This window comes from Ovis canadensis, chromosome 20 (genome assembly GCF_042477335.2).
Source record: "Ovis canadensis isolate MfBH-ARS-UI-01 breed Bighorn chromosome 20, ARS-UI_OviCan_v2, whole genome shotgun sequence".
In the NCBI taxonomy this organism is placed as follows: domain Eukaryota; kingdom Metazoa; phylum Chordata; class Mammalia; order Artiodactyla; family Bovidae; genus Ovis; species Ovis canadensis.
Window position 1 is genome coordinate 39,218,079 of NC_091264.1, and position 13,430 is coordinate 39,231,508.

Here is a 13,430-nt window from a genome sequence, read left to right on the forward strand (position 1 = left end):
AACCCACTCCAATACTCTTGCATGGAAAATTCCATGGATGGAGTAGCGTGGTAGGCTACAGTCCATGGGATCACAAAGAGTCAGACATGACTAAGTGACTTTCCTTTCTTTCTTTCTTTCTTTCTTTCTTTAAAACAACTGGTTGTGAAAGAATTTGAATTTGGCATTGGCGGAGTTTTCAGCTGATGGATTGCCCCCCTGCTTAAAGGAGGAAGTCACATGAGGCCAGTGTACAGAGGTCATCTTTGACCCATTTATTTCACATCCAGTGTCTGGCAGAATGATGGTGTTCACTTCAACAAAGCATTTATTGAGTGTTTACCCCATGTTAGTTCCTGGGTGGGCTAGGTACTGTTACCTACTCTGTCTCCATTTTTGCCAATTGCCTTGAAAGGCTTATTCCCACCTAACAACTGGAGACACTAAAAATGAAGAAAGCTAAGGGAGTGGTCCAACAGCTAAGACTCCATGCTCCCAATGCAGGCGGCCGAGGTTTAATCCCTGGTCAGGGAACTAGATCCTGCACGCTGTAACTAAGAGTTCTCATGCCATAACGAAGATCAAAGATCCTGAGTGCCACAACTAAGAACAAATAAACGAATATTAAAAATAAAGATGCCAGCACCCTTTTCATTAAAAAAAAAAAAAGGCAAAAAATTTTAAGTAACTTGCCCAGGGAGTGGTTCAGTTGGGATTCATTCAAATCTAGCGCTGATGACAAAAACCACACTAATGGTCCCTCACATCAAACTCTTTCTCCTCCCTCCCCTGCTCCTCTTTTCTCTCTGATTTCTTCTTGATGCTGTTGTCATCATCAGCATCAGCATCTTCTTGATGGAGATGTGTATTAATACCCTCCAACTTTCAGAACAGACTTTCCCAGTAGGGTACCCCTCACTTGGGGTTTTATAACATGTTCTTCTTTATTCTGCCTGTAGAAAGATCTCAATGCAAGTGGAAATCCTGCAAATAATGCATCATGTTGTATATATCAATAACATGAACTCCTTGGGCTCTTGGTCAATTGTCAAGCTAATATGAGATGCCTTTGAGGCACTGATGCAATGTATTTATTCTTTTCATTATAGGTGGGAAATTTTATTAAAAGCCAAAATCACTGAAATCTGAATAGAACACAGGGCTCCCTCCTCCCTTTTCTACTTCGTTGGGAAGAATCTATACCACTAAGGAATTTTACACACTTTGGTCGCCTCAGGCAGCAAATTCTTCTTCTGCACTATCTGAGCTGAATAATATTGAGAAGCTAAAGGACACCTCCTTTATTTATGTACTCTTGAGCAATGGAAAATGAAAATACTACCAGAAGGATGGAGTCCAGGCTGTTTCTTTGGGAAATTTGATGGTCTTGTATAATAAACCCTTAGACATGTCTGCCATAAACTCTGTCGTCTGGCATTCAATTAACCAAAACACCACGCTACCTGCTACTCTTCCAAATCTATACAGACATGATAACAAATTGTCATAGTTCCATCCTGTTGTATCATCTAAAGCATCAAAGACTAAGTCATTTAATGCAGTTGGAATGTTAAAGAATTCATTTTTTCTATACATGTCTCTCAAGGAACAAGTTCATCAGAATATACTATTCTCTAATCATATCAAATAACTGCTACAATAGGAACTGCTGCCCCAAATGCTATTTTATAGTAAACTATAAGTGGCTGGGTGCTTAGAATCTGCAACCAGCTGGCTTGAGTTCAAATCCCTGCTCTAGTATTTATTACAAGTAACATCTTAGACAAGTTACTTATTGTCTCTGTCCCTTAGTTTCCTAATCTGTAAACTGAGGCTAATAATTCTATCAATTAATGACAAAGATTAATTCTAATTATATGTCTGTGCTATTATTATTGGCACATGATAGGTGCAATAAACATTTACTGAATTTTTACCATTGAATTCCCATTTTCAAGATAGAAATGGTTCTCAATTTTACAGAGAGAAAAGTATATATAAGGAGATTTATTTAATGATGGCTAAGATGAGGAAGAGCTTCCCAAGTGGCTCAGTGATAAGAATCTGCCTGCCAGTGCAGGAGATGTGGGTTCAATCCCTGAGCCAGGAAGATCCCCAAGAGGAGAAAATGGCAACCCACTCCAGTATCCTTGCTTAGAAAATCCCATGGACAGAGGAGCCTGGTGGGCTACAGTCCATGGGGTTACAAAGAGTCGGACAGAACTCAGCAACTGAGCACACAAAGATGAGAAAATCAGTCTCCAGGTTTTCAGAAAAATAACTTCCATCCAAAATATAATACTACATTCATTAAAAATTAATAAGGCCATTGTTTGCCTTTCTTATAGGATCAGTGGTCTAAAATGAAAATCTCCTCGAGGATGAGGTATTTTACCTGCTATGCCACTTCCATTTCTGCTGAGAGACACGATTACTGGATTTAAAGAGGACACATACGTAAACGCCATGGCAAGAACCACAGAACGGCCCCCCAAGATAACAGTCACATTCACAGTAGGTCCATCTTCCCCCTGAAAATTAAATTTTAAAATCAAAACTCTGCAAATAAGACTGATGTGAGTGAAGTCTATATAGAATTAGTTTAAAAGATTAATTTCAAGAAAATTGTTTTTAAAGAATATAATTGCTACTTTCAAGTCGCTTTCTCTCTCTTTCTCTCACACACACAGTGAATAGTACTTAGAATAGGTAAGGTAAGTGCAGTATCTAACAGATTAAAGAGTAAATAAGAGTGATTTGCAATTAACACATCAATTGGTTCTGAAAAAAAAAGAGCAATTTCAAATAAACATCTATATCTTGCTAAACTATCCATCAAGTATGAGCATACGTTCAGACATTTAAGCACTCAGAAAACTTCCCTCCCACATTTTCTGTCTTGGACTATTTATTACAGATATGACCTCAAAAAATAAACAATAACCAAAAAGGAGAAAGAAATTCCAAGAAACAGTGAATCTATTCAGGAGAGCAATCAAGGGAAACACTAGGATGAAACCTGTAAAATAAATCTGGAAATCACCAAGTTAAATTGAAGCAGAAGAGAAAGCATCAAAAAAAAGAGCAACTAATATAAAGAATTTTTTTTAAATACAGAGTATTTTTATTACAAGGAAGACATGTAAAAAAAAAACTTTAAGAAAAAACAAACTATAAAACATATATATTGCCTGATTCTACCATTATCATTTAAATAGTTTAATAATGTAAATATGGTTCATTGATTTAACCAAGAAATGGTTCTGTAACTATAATCAAAGGAATTGAAAGTAGTTGTTTCAGAAAGGGGGACTTGAAGAATGGGGAAGTGAGATAGGAAAGAGAGCGATTGTTTTATCATTTTCTTTTGAACTTCGCATGCATTGCTTGGTTCAAATTTAAAAGTTGATTTTCCTATATTTATTCTCTCTAGTGAAAGAAATTCAATCAGTAAAAATTTTACCCATTAAAATAGTCAATATACACTAAAGTGCTGTTACTCAATGTTGGCCAAGGGATCAGAAAGCAGGCACCCATGTGACGATGAGAACATTAATTTAAAAAGAGTTTCAGACAACCGGATACCTGTATCAAAAGCTTTATATGTCTGTGTTTTTATATTGGCACATGGTGACTACACAATAAATACAGGAAACTTTGGAAATTATCTAAATGTCCAATAAGAAGAAATGAATCACAATACAAGCATATGTTAGAACTGCATGCAGTTTATATATAAAAGCTAATATTTCATAATATTTGAATATTATGAGATGAGATTAAAAATACAAGACCAAAGATCAAAGATTATTCTGAACTATCTCTTCTTTCAGAGATCTTTATTGTTTGGCAGACAGCCTTCGAGGATCACGGATGTGCTAGGAATGTTGATGGCACTGAAGTGAACTCTGAATAGGAGGTTCAAGCTCAGCTGTGAGCATGACTCTCTCCCACAGCAGTAGGCAAGGGCCTGGACCCAAACCTCTAGTGCCATCTATGAGATCGAACCAACTGAAGAGAGATGAGAAAGCTAAGGGACTTGCTTCTAAGGGAACAGGGAAACAGTAAGGAGTAACTAGGATGAACTAAGCTATTTATTTCATAGGAACCAGACATCCCAGGGTTGAGTAGTGGCTCAGACAGTAAAGAATCAGACTATAGTGCAAGAGACCTGCATTCAGTCCCAGGGTTGGGAAGGTCCCCTGGAGAAAAGAAGGGCTTCCCAGGTGGCGCTAGTCGTAGAGAAGCTGCCTGCCAAGCAGGAGACCCAGGTTCGATCCCTGGGTCAGACAGATGCCCTGGGGGAGGGTATGGCAACCCACTCCAGTATTTTTACCAGGAGAATCCCATAGACAGAAGAGCCTGGTGGGTTACAATCCATAGGTTTGCAAAGAGTCAGACGTGACTGAAGTAACTTAGCACACATACATGCAGACATTCTAGAATATTCCAAGTTTCACCAGTCCCATCCATGCCAGAAAACAAAATTGATGATGAAAACTAAGCTGTTTGCTTGAGAAAGAAGCAAAATTATAAGATAGATGTCTTGCAAACCAACACTCAGAATGTACACTAGATTAATATATTTACTCAGTGGCACTAATATTCTTTAAGAGTGTGGACTGGGACAGTCTGGTCATTTTCTTTTAAAAGATATTAACTGATGCTAATTACAAGCCACACTGGTGGGGTCAGCTTCCCACTTCATAGCAGAAGTACGTCCATGTAAGCAATACAAGTAAACATGCTCTCATGATGAGAAGACCATGTCAGTTAACTTAGTTCTAAGAAATGATCCACTGAGAACCTTACACATAATTAATTGCACTTTAATAATGGTCATCTACCCAGAAAGGAGATGTCAAAAGATTCCACTTACTTTGGATGGAACTTTGCACTGGATTCTTTGTGAGCTGCTTGTAGTGACATTAATGACGCAAGACTGGGATCCAAATAACACCAGGTTAACCTTATCCAAACCAGAGCCTCGGACAGTGGCCCAGAGACCTCCTGCAAAGAAGCAACACTTTCAGATGGGACACACAGCTGTGCTAGTCGACAACCCATACAAGAAACAGGTGAAAGAAAAACATGAAGCTGCATAGTCAAATCACAAGGCACGTTCAAAATGCAGAAAGAGACTGGAGTTAAAGACATAAACTGCTAAATAAGGTGGGAGATACAGTGACTAGAGGGCAGAGTAAAGGAGATATTCGAGAATAAGACATAGGGATACAACACAATCATGGAACAGAGAAATAAAGTAAATGGTTTTTGAAAACTCTTTCTGCTCAAGATTTTTAAACATCATCCCTGTCAATTCTATAAAACTTAAACTCTTTTCATAAGAAAAGAGTACAAGAGAGGAAGTTTAAAGTGGAAGAAAGAACAGGGTCCCAGAGGCAGGGCCACAGACTGCTCTGCCACTTACAGCAGGTCATTTGCACTACTGTCCCTGAATTCACTGCTCTCATCTCCTTCATCTTCTTTTTTTTTTTTTTAATTTTTTGCCATACTGCATGGCTTGCAGGTCTTAAGCTCCCCAACCAGGGACTAAATCCATGCTCTCCACAGCAAAAGTGCAGATTCCTAACCACCAGATTATCAGCGAATTCCCATTCCCTCATCTTTAAATGACAGCCTTAGCCTTTCCAGCTTTGTGATACGGTACCACACCAACAAGGTTCTGGTTTCCATGATGATACAGAAGTGACTGTCATCAGCACCTGGTGTCATCAGGACTCCTGTGCTGACCACTGAGGAGCAACTATAGCAATCATAGTCTCAATACAAGGAGGGATGGCACCAGTCACACTGATATCCCATTTGGAGGGCAGCCCTTGATCCATCTGATGGACAGGAAGCCCATTTCTCGTGGATGAGCAATGACTCTGGTCTGCCATCTCTCCAGAAGGGGATACAGGAGAGGCAGTAAAGCCACCAAATAGAGATATATCAGAGTGAGGAGATGGCACATGTGTCAGGGAGAGAAAGGAAACTTATACAACCTGATGGAGACCTTTCAGTAGCATGTGACTGATTGGAATATTACCTTGAAGTTAAAGACATAAATATGCCCTGAAGATTCAGGGCATGACCATAATAGACTTCTAAGGTAAAGAATAACACTGAAGAAGAGCCAACATACAATAGCAACATAAAAGATACAATATCTGGAAACAATCTGGACAAGAACAATTCAAGAATATGAAGAAACTTGAAGAAAGCTTTGAAATGCTGCTGATGAATCTAACAGATAGGTTAAAACTTAAATAAGAAAACTAAAGTAAATGTACAGAAAGTGAACATCATAAGATGGCATATCTTTCTGGGTTAAACCAAAGCACCAGTGCAATTATGATAAAAATACTAAAAAAAAAATTACATTTAAATTAAACAAGCTGATTTTAAAATTCAATGAAAAATAAATGCCAATAGCCAGAAAACAAAATTCCAAAAATAAAAGTAAAGGGATTTTCGGCTGGACATTTAAAATATCTTATAAAACAGCTCTATCTGGAGAGATCAGGACGGCAGAGAAGAAGGATACACAAACACAAAGATACACCTACATGTGGAGCAGAGCTCGCTGCTAACAACCTGAAGGCTGACAGAAAGGCTCTTCTACAACCAAGGCTGTAAGAAAGATCTACACCAAGTCGGGTGGCAAGGGAGGAGAAGCAATCAAGTCATGATCCTCACAGGGGACAGAAGAATAGGGGAATGTCACAGGCTTGAGGACACTTCCAGGGGACTAAGGGGTTCAAGCCACATACTGGGTACCCCAACCCAGAAAGAGGAGTCCTGAATGGTGTCCCCCTCAAAATTCATGGGCTGAAGTCCTAGCCACTTGCGCTTTTCATCAGGAAGCCTTGAGCAGATCACTCTTCTCTTAGAACCACTATTATATCATCTGAAAAATGAGGATATTAATTCCATCTTTCAGGCAACTGTTAGCATTTAGGGCTTACAACTGCCTAAAAGAGGTGCTCAGTAAATGATACCAGGCCCACCCTCATCATTATAAGGAAACTAAGTCCCACAGAGTATATGAAATATCTAAGGTCACACTTCTGACTTTGACAGGCACATGTCCCAAATTCCCACCTAGTGTCATTTCCACTTGATCAGATTGTCCCAGTGACTTAATGATTGACCCCGTGATGCCTGACACCATCAACCAAACTATGGTATTTTATGAGGCAAGTGACTTCATTTAAGGGCTCAAACATCCATTACTCATTAGAAGAAATGCTGATGGCAGAAAACAAAAAGCTGTGAACCACAGTGGATACGGAATTTATTACATGGCGAGACTAGATTCCTGCAGGTTGGCAAGAACAAAGGTCTCAGAGCATCAGATGCAATGCGGGTCCCCACAGATTACCAATGTCTGCAGCTCGGGAAGGCTCCACAGCGTCCAGTCTGGGTTCCACATTTAGGAAGAGGCCTCCTCCACTGGCATTGATGGCAAGACCAGAGGGTCTCACCAACATCAAGATCTGATGCACTCCAACAGGCAGCAGGCTTGTCTGACACACCACGTTTGTTTGGTTTGAGAAAATAACTTTGCAACTTGTTTTGTTTACTGTAACCTGCAGGGCCTCGTAGTCACCAGAGAAACTAGTTCCAGTAATATAAACCAGTAGGCCAACAGCATCTTAAAAGAAGAAAGAAATCATCTCTCAGCAATATCACTCCGTTTATGAGAACTCTGTCAAATATCCATTGCCTCTCACCTTCCTCTCTCAAAATTCAAGGAATTGAATGCTGACTCATATATTGGAATCTGTGTTTATTTTAATAGCCTAGAGCCTTCCACTTAAATTTTCTTAAACTAGGAATGACAAATCACTAATCAGTTAAAAAATGGGGAAAAACTAAAGAATATTTCAAAACAAGGGACAAAGAATATACATTTTAAGTCATCAAAAACCTACCATTTCAAATCATGACCATTTCATTTAGATTAGCTAAAAATTGCCCTTTTGTTGTTCCACTCAACATTCACCCCATGAGCTGATGTACCCTGTATTCAGCCATCACCAGGGACATACCCTCCAACAAATCACTCTGATCTTAAAGTTCACACACAGAAATAGTAACCCCACACCCCGCACACACTCATGCAAAAGAAATAAACCCACATTTATGGTCATCAAAGGGGAAAGGTTGTGGGAGGGATAAATTAGGAGTTTGGGAGTAACACTTACATACTACTATACATGAAATGGATAACCACCAAGCACCTGCTGCATAGTACAGGGAACTATACTCAATATTTTGTAATATCTATAAGGGAAAAGAACCTGGAAAAGACTACATATATATACATGGAAACCTGTTTTTTGAATGTTGGCTTAAAACTCAACATTCAAGAAACTAAGATCACAGCATCTGGTCCCACCACTTCATGGCAAACAGATGGGGAAACAATGGAAACAGTGACAGAGTTTATGTTCTTGGGCTCGAAAATCACTGCAGATGGTGACTGCAGCCATGAAATTAAAAGATGCTTGCTTCTTGGAAGAAAAGCTATGACAAACCTAGACAGCATATTAAAAGGCAGAGATATCACTTTGCCAACAAAGGTCTGCCTAGTCAAAGCTATGGTTTTTTCGGTAGTCATGTGTGGATGTGAGAATTGGACCATAAGGAAAGCTAAGCATCAAAGAATTGATGCTTTTGAACTCTGGTGTTAGAGAAGACTCTTGAGAGTCCCTTGGACTGCAAGGAGATCAAACCAGTTAATCCTAAAGGAAATCAATACTGAATATTCATTGGAAGGACTGATGCTGAAGCTGAAACTCCAATACTGTGGCCACATGATGTGAAGAACTGACTCATTGGAAAAAGACCCTGATGCTGGGAAAGACTGAAGGCAGGAGGAGAAGGGGACGACAGACTATGAGATGGTTGGATGGCATCACTGACTGGATATGAGTTTGAGCAAGCTCTGTGAGGTGGTGAAAGACAGGGAAGTCTGGTGTGCTGCAGTCCATGGGGTCACAAAGAGTCAGACACAACTGAACAACAACAAATATACACACATATATGGGGCTTCCCAGGTGGCTCAGTGGTAAAGAATCCACCTGCCAATGCAGGAGACATGGGCTTGATCCCTGGGTTGGGAAGATCACCTGGAAAGGCGCTTCCCTAGTGACTCAGAGAGTAAAGAATTCGCCTGCAATGTGGGATACCTGGGTTTGATCCCTGGGTTGCGAAGATCCCCTGGAGTGGAACATGGCAACCCGCTGCAGTATTCCTGCCTGGAGAATCCCCATAGACAGAGGAGCCTGGTGGGCTATAGTCCATGGGCTTGCGAAGAGTCGGACATGACTGAGCAACTAAGTATATACATAGGAAATGGAAACCCACTCCAGTATTCTTGCCTGAAGAATTCCATGGACAGAAGAGCCTGACAGGCTAAAGTTCATGGGATCACAAAGAGTCAGACATGATGAGCGACTGAGCATGCAAGCATACACATATATACGTAGATTTATAGGTATATGTGGCTTCCCTGGTGGCTCAAACAGTAAAGCGTCTGCCTGCAATGCAGGAGATACAGGTTCAGTCCCTGGGTCTGGAAGATCCCCTGGAGAAGGAAAAGGCAACCCACTCCAGTATTCTTGCCTAGAGAATCCCATGGACAGAGGAGCCTGATGGCCTTCAGTCCATGGGGTCACAAAGAGTCAGACACAAATGAGCGACTTCACTTTCCCTTTATAGGTATATATACATATAAAACTGAATTGCTGAGCGGTACACCTGAAATTAACATTACATTGCAAATCAACTACACTGCAATCAAAAAATAAAGTTGACGCCCATTTCAATGTCAAGTACACGTCATACCGAGGGCATACCACACAGAGTAGACCTGGGGAGTTGACCCTTCAAGGTACTGGAAGGCACAGGAACCTGAACAATAAGCTGGTATGTCATTCACTCGCACGACCACCTAGAAAAAGGCAAAAGCATTAAAAGCAGATGTACACATTTCATATGCTCAAGGGTATTCCTAAAGGACTTGAGAAGTTTGCCCAAACTGAAATGTGTTAGTGACTCACCTATTCTCTATTTTCCCTTCTATTTTCCAGTAATAGACCCTCAGTTGTAAAGCATGACTCAACATGTTAGGCTATTTCTAAATGATGGTTAATATGCAGAAACCTAATATTTTTACAATTAGATAGGCTCAGTCTGGAGTAAATTCCCTCTCACATAGAAGTAAATTCAAACTGTGCAAGGACTTTTTATCACCTTATATTTTTTAACTTAAGACCTACTGCCTGTGAAAAGCCCTATCTTTGCTGGTAAATGCCAATATAACTGAAGATTATAGTGGGTTTGGACATTTGGGTTGGGGTCTTTTTTGTCCTAGAATGGGAATAAATTATATATCTTTCCCTCTCACTGGGACTAAGGTTAATCTAATAGAACTCTACAATACTTGTCGACGAAAGTGGTGAAAAAGATAAGACTCTCAGTCTTTACCTATAAAATAAGGATTAAAAACACACTACATTTATGATAGCATTTGCTTATGGAGGGGAGGGATCATACATCAAATGTTACCAATTGTTAATTCTTGTTTGGGTACCCAGGTATTGGGGTTATATTATTCTTATAGATTTTGCATCTTAAAACTGTCTCGAAAGCACATGACTTATAAGAGGGGAAAGTGCAAAAGACATTTTAAAGAGAAAAGGAAGTGACTCAGCCCATTTACTTTCCAAGGCCACTGTGAGGAGGTATAAAAAGTATGTAGCTAGAGATTCTCTATTTTGGGTACCATAAGAGCATCAGTAATTATAACAACTGGATGTTGTGTTTACAAAGCACTTGTATTTTCAGAGTACTCTCCATACCCTGTGAAAATAGAAAGAGCACAGCCACGGCTGTCTCTGTTTTACAGATTAGAAAACTGACCCTTGGGATTGGCCCACCTCACAAATAAGGAGGGGCTGCAGTAGACTTGAAGCCAGTACTTCACTTTGGGGGCCCATCTGCTCTCACCTGAGTGTATCGGTTGGCAGTGACCAACATGTCTCCAAATATGGGTCCAAGGAAGACGCCACCATCATATACCACATGTGTGATCACAGCAGGCTTCACTCCGGTGAGGTTTTCATTAGATACCTAAGATGGTCACATTTCTAGTGAATCCTGCCATGGAACAGAAGTCTAATCTTGCTTGAAACAAATGACAAAGGATGTTTTCACATTCAGTCACAATAATCAGATAGCTAGAGAGTGAAAACAGAGGGACACCGGGCTTGAAATCTAGAAGCCTAACAGTAAGTAGCGGTGAATGAAAGCCCCAGTAGACTAGAACAATATTTATTTGCAAGTAGAGTTACCAAAAAATGCATACTATGTTGATCTCTCAAGTCTTGCAAGAGATTTTTGTTCCCATGTGCTTTTCGATTTTACAAGTTTACAATCCAAAATACTAAAATAAAATGTCAGGAAACAAGTGCCATGAGATGACTTCCATCCTTCCTCCATCTCCACCCAAGGATTCTGTTTGAGAACCAGATGACCCGAAATACCAAATAACAAGAATAAAATTTCATCTCGGATTTCACTTCATAAAACCAAATGCTAGATGATCATTAGATTATTTTTTAAAACCCTAAATATGCAAGAGCATCTGGTTTTATCATTATCCAAAGACAGCAAATCCGTTCCTAAACTTCCTTCTGCTCTGCCATCTGCCTCCATGATAATCTAAGTCAATCACATCTGCTTAAATTATCCAATAACAGATGTAGAATTATTGTATGGTGGATACTGACCAACAATTTCTTTACCTACATCAAGTTAGAAAAGGCAACCTTATGTTTAAATTGCTTTATCAGGAATATGAGATACAAAACATACCTTGAAAAGTTTCAGAAAGATCATTGAGCTCTTTTACTTGAGTATTCCAACAAAATTCACAAATCATGACAGTTTTCATTCATAGAATTCTGATTTTTTTTCACCAAATTGTTTCAGAGCACCAAATCCATAAAGCCAAAAGGGATACCATACATACCTTGATGAAGTTGGGCAAGTCCCCAACCTGGCTGGACCAGGAGAAGGTCCACACATGTTCATAGCAAGACTTTAGATCCTCCGTCACAGTGAAGTCACTAACATTGAGGTACCTGGATGTGAAGTCATCAGCGCTGGTTTGTAAGAGCTTCTGGAGGTGACTGGCTGAGATGTGCACAGGAACACCTGTGGGAGAAGGTCATGATACCGAAAATGTGCTTATTTTAGTCACTAAGTTGTGTCCAACTCTTTTGCAACCCCATCGACTGTACCCTGTCAGGTCCCTCTTTCCATGGAATTTCCGAAGCAAGAATCCTGGAGTGGGTTGCCATTTCCTTCAACAGGAGATCTTCTCAACCCAGGGATCAAACCCCCATCTCCTGCATTGGCAGGCAGATTCTTTACTGCTGAGCTACCAGGGAAGTACAATATAGAAAATACAGGAAACTAATTACTCCACCTTGTAGCATCTCATCTCATCATCAAGACAGCAGAATACAGGTTAAAATGCCTTCATGTACGCAGAGACCCTCAGGTTCAAGATGTGGCTTCAAGAGAACCCTCAGCCCAGTTACGCAATTTTTAAGGCAAGCATAAGTAGGTGCTCACTTTTTACATCACGATTCCTTTAATCAGCATCATAAGCAGAGAACACAATCACATCAGACAAAACTATCTCAACTGTCAACTCAAAATGTGAATTCCTGACACTGGTGAGTCCTGAAAGTCTAATTAAATACTGAGTTTTTCCCGGAAAAAAAGTGTAGCTGGCCTTGTGAATAGGGGAAAGTTGGCCATCTTCCACAAGGAGTGGGGAAGGCATAAAGCAGCTGACACCTATAAAAACAGAGCCAACCAAGCTGAGGAATGTTGGCACTGAACTCTGGTTTCTCTATTAGAATTTCTTTTAAGCCCAACCACCTGCTTCCCCATCGCACATCCCTGCAGAGAAATAACTGCACTCTGGGCTTGTGTTTGAACACTGTTTCATGCTTTACCTGAAGTTTCCATTTCATTAGCTACCACAGCAACCCTTTGAGGTGGGTCATCTGGATAACCTAATGCCTCCTTAAGAAATGAAGAAAATGAAACCCAACGTGATTCAACAGCTCACCAACCAAGTGAACGGGGTTTTGATTAAAACCCAGATTGCCTTGAGCAACTCAAGAGATTTCCTCTTGAATCCCACACTGCCCTGGAGTGTTAATGAAATACCACTGCATTTCCAAAATGCAAACAAAACTCATCTTTTTAAAAAAAGATTGTCCTAGGCAATGGCAGCCCACTCCAGTACTCTTGCCTGGAAAATCCCATGGACGGAGGAGCCTGGTGGGCTCCAGTCCATGGGGTCGCTAACAGTCAGACACAACTGAGCGACTTCACTTTCACTTTTCACTTTCATGCAT

General features: G+C 40.2%; 1 protein-coding gene across 5 annotated transcripts in view; it reads right to left on the bottom strand.

Moving 5' to 3' along the window:
• PKHD1 (PKHD1 ciliary IPT domain containing fibrocystin/polyductin) overlaps positions 1-13,430 on the bottom strand; it is a 456,884-nt gene that overhangs the window by 396,916 nt on the left and 46,538 nt on the right. For all 5 annotated transcript variants that reach the window (XM_069562807.1, XM_069562808.1, XM_069562806.1 and 2 more), the window contains exons 24-29: positions 12,026-12,210; positions 11,002-11,124; positions 9,838-9,943; positions 7,367-7,639; positions 4,859-4,989; positions 2,375-2,510 (exon numbers count right to left, since the gene is read on the bottom strand). In XM_069562807.1, the coding sequence (XP_069418908.1) occupies positions 2,375-2,510; positions 4,859-4,989; positions 7,367-7,639; positions 9,838-9,943; positions 11,002-11,124; positions 12,026-12,210 (954 nt within the window). The remainder of the gene's footprint in view (positions 1-2,374; positions 2,511-4,858; positions 4,990-7,366; positions 7,640-9,837; positions 9,944-11,001; positions 11,125-12,025; positions 12,211-13,430) is intronic.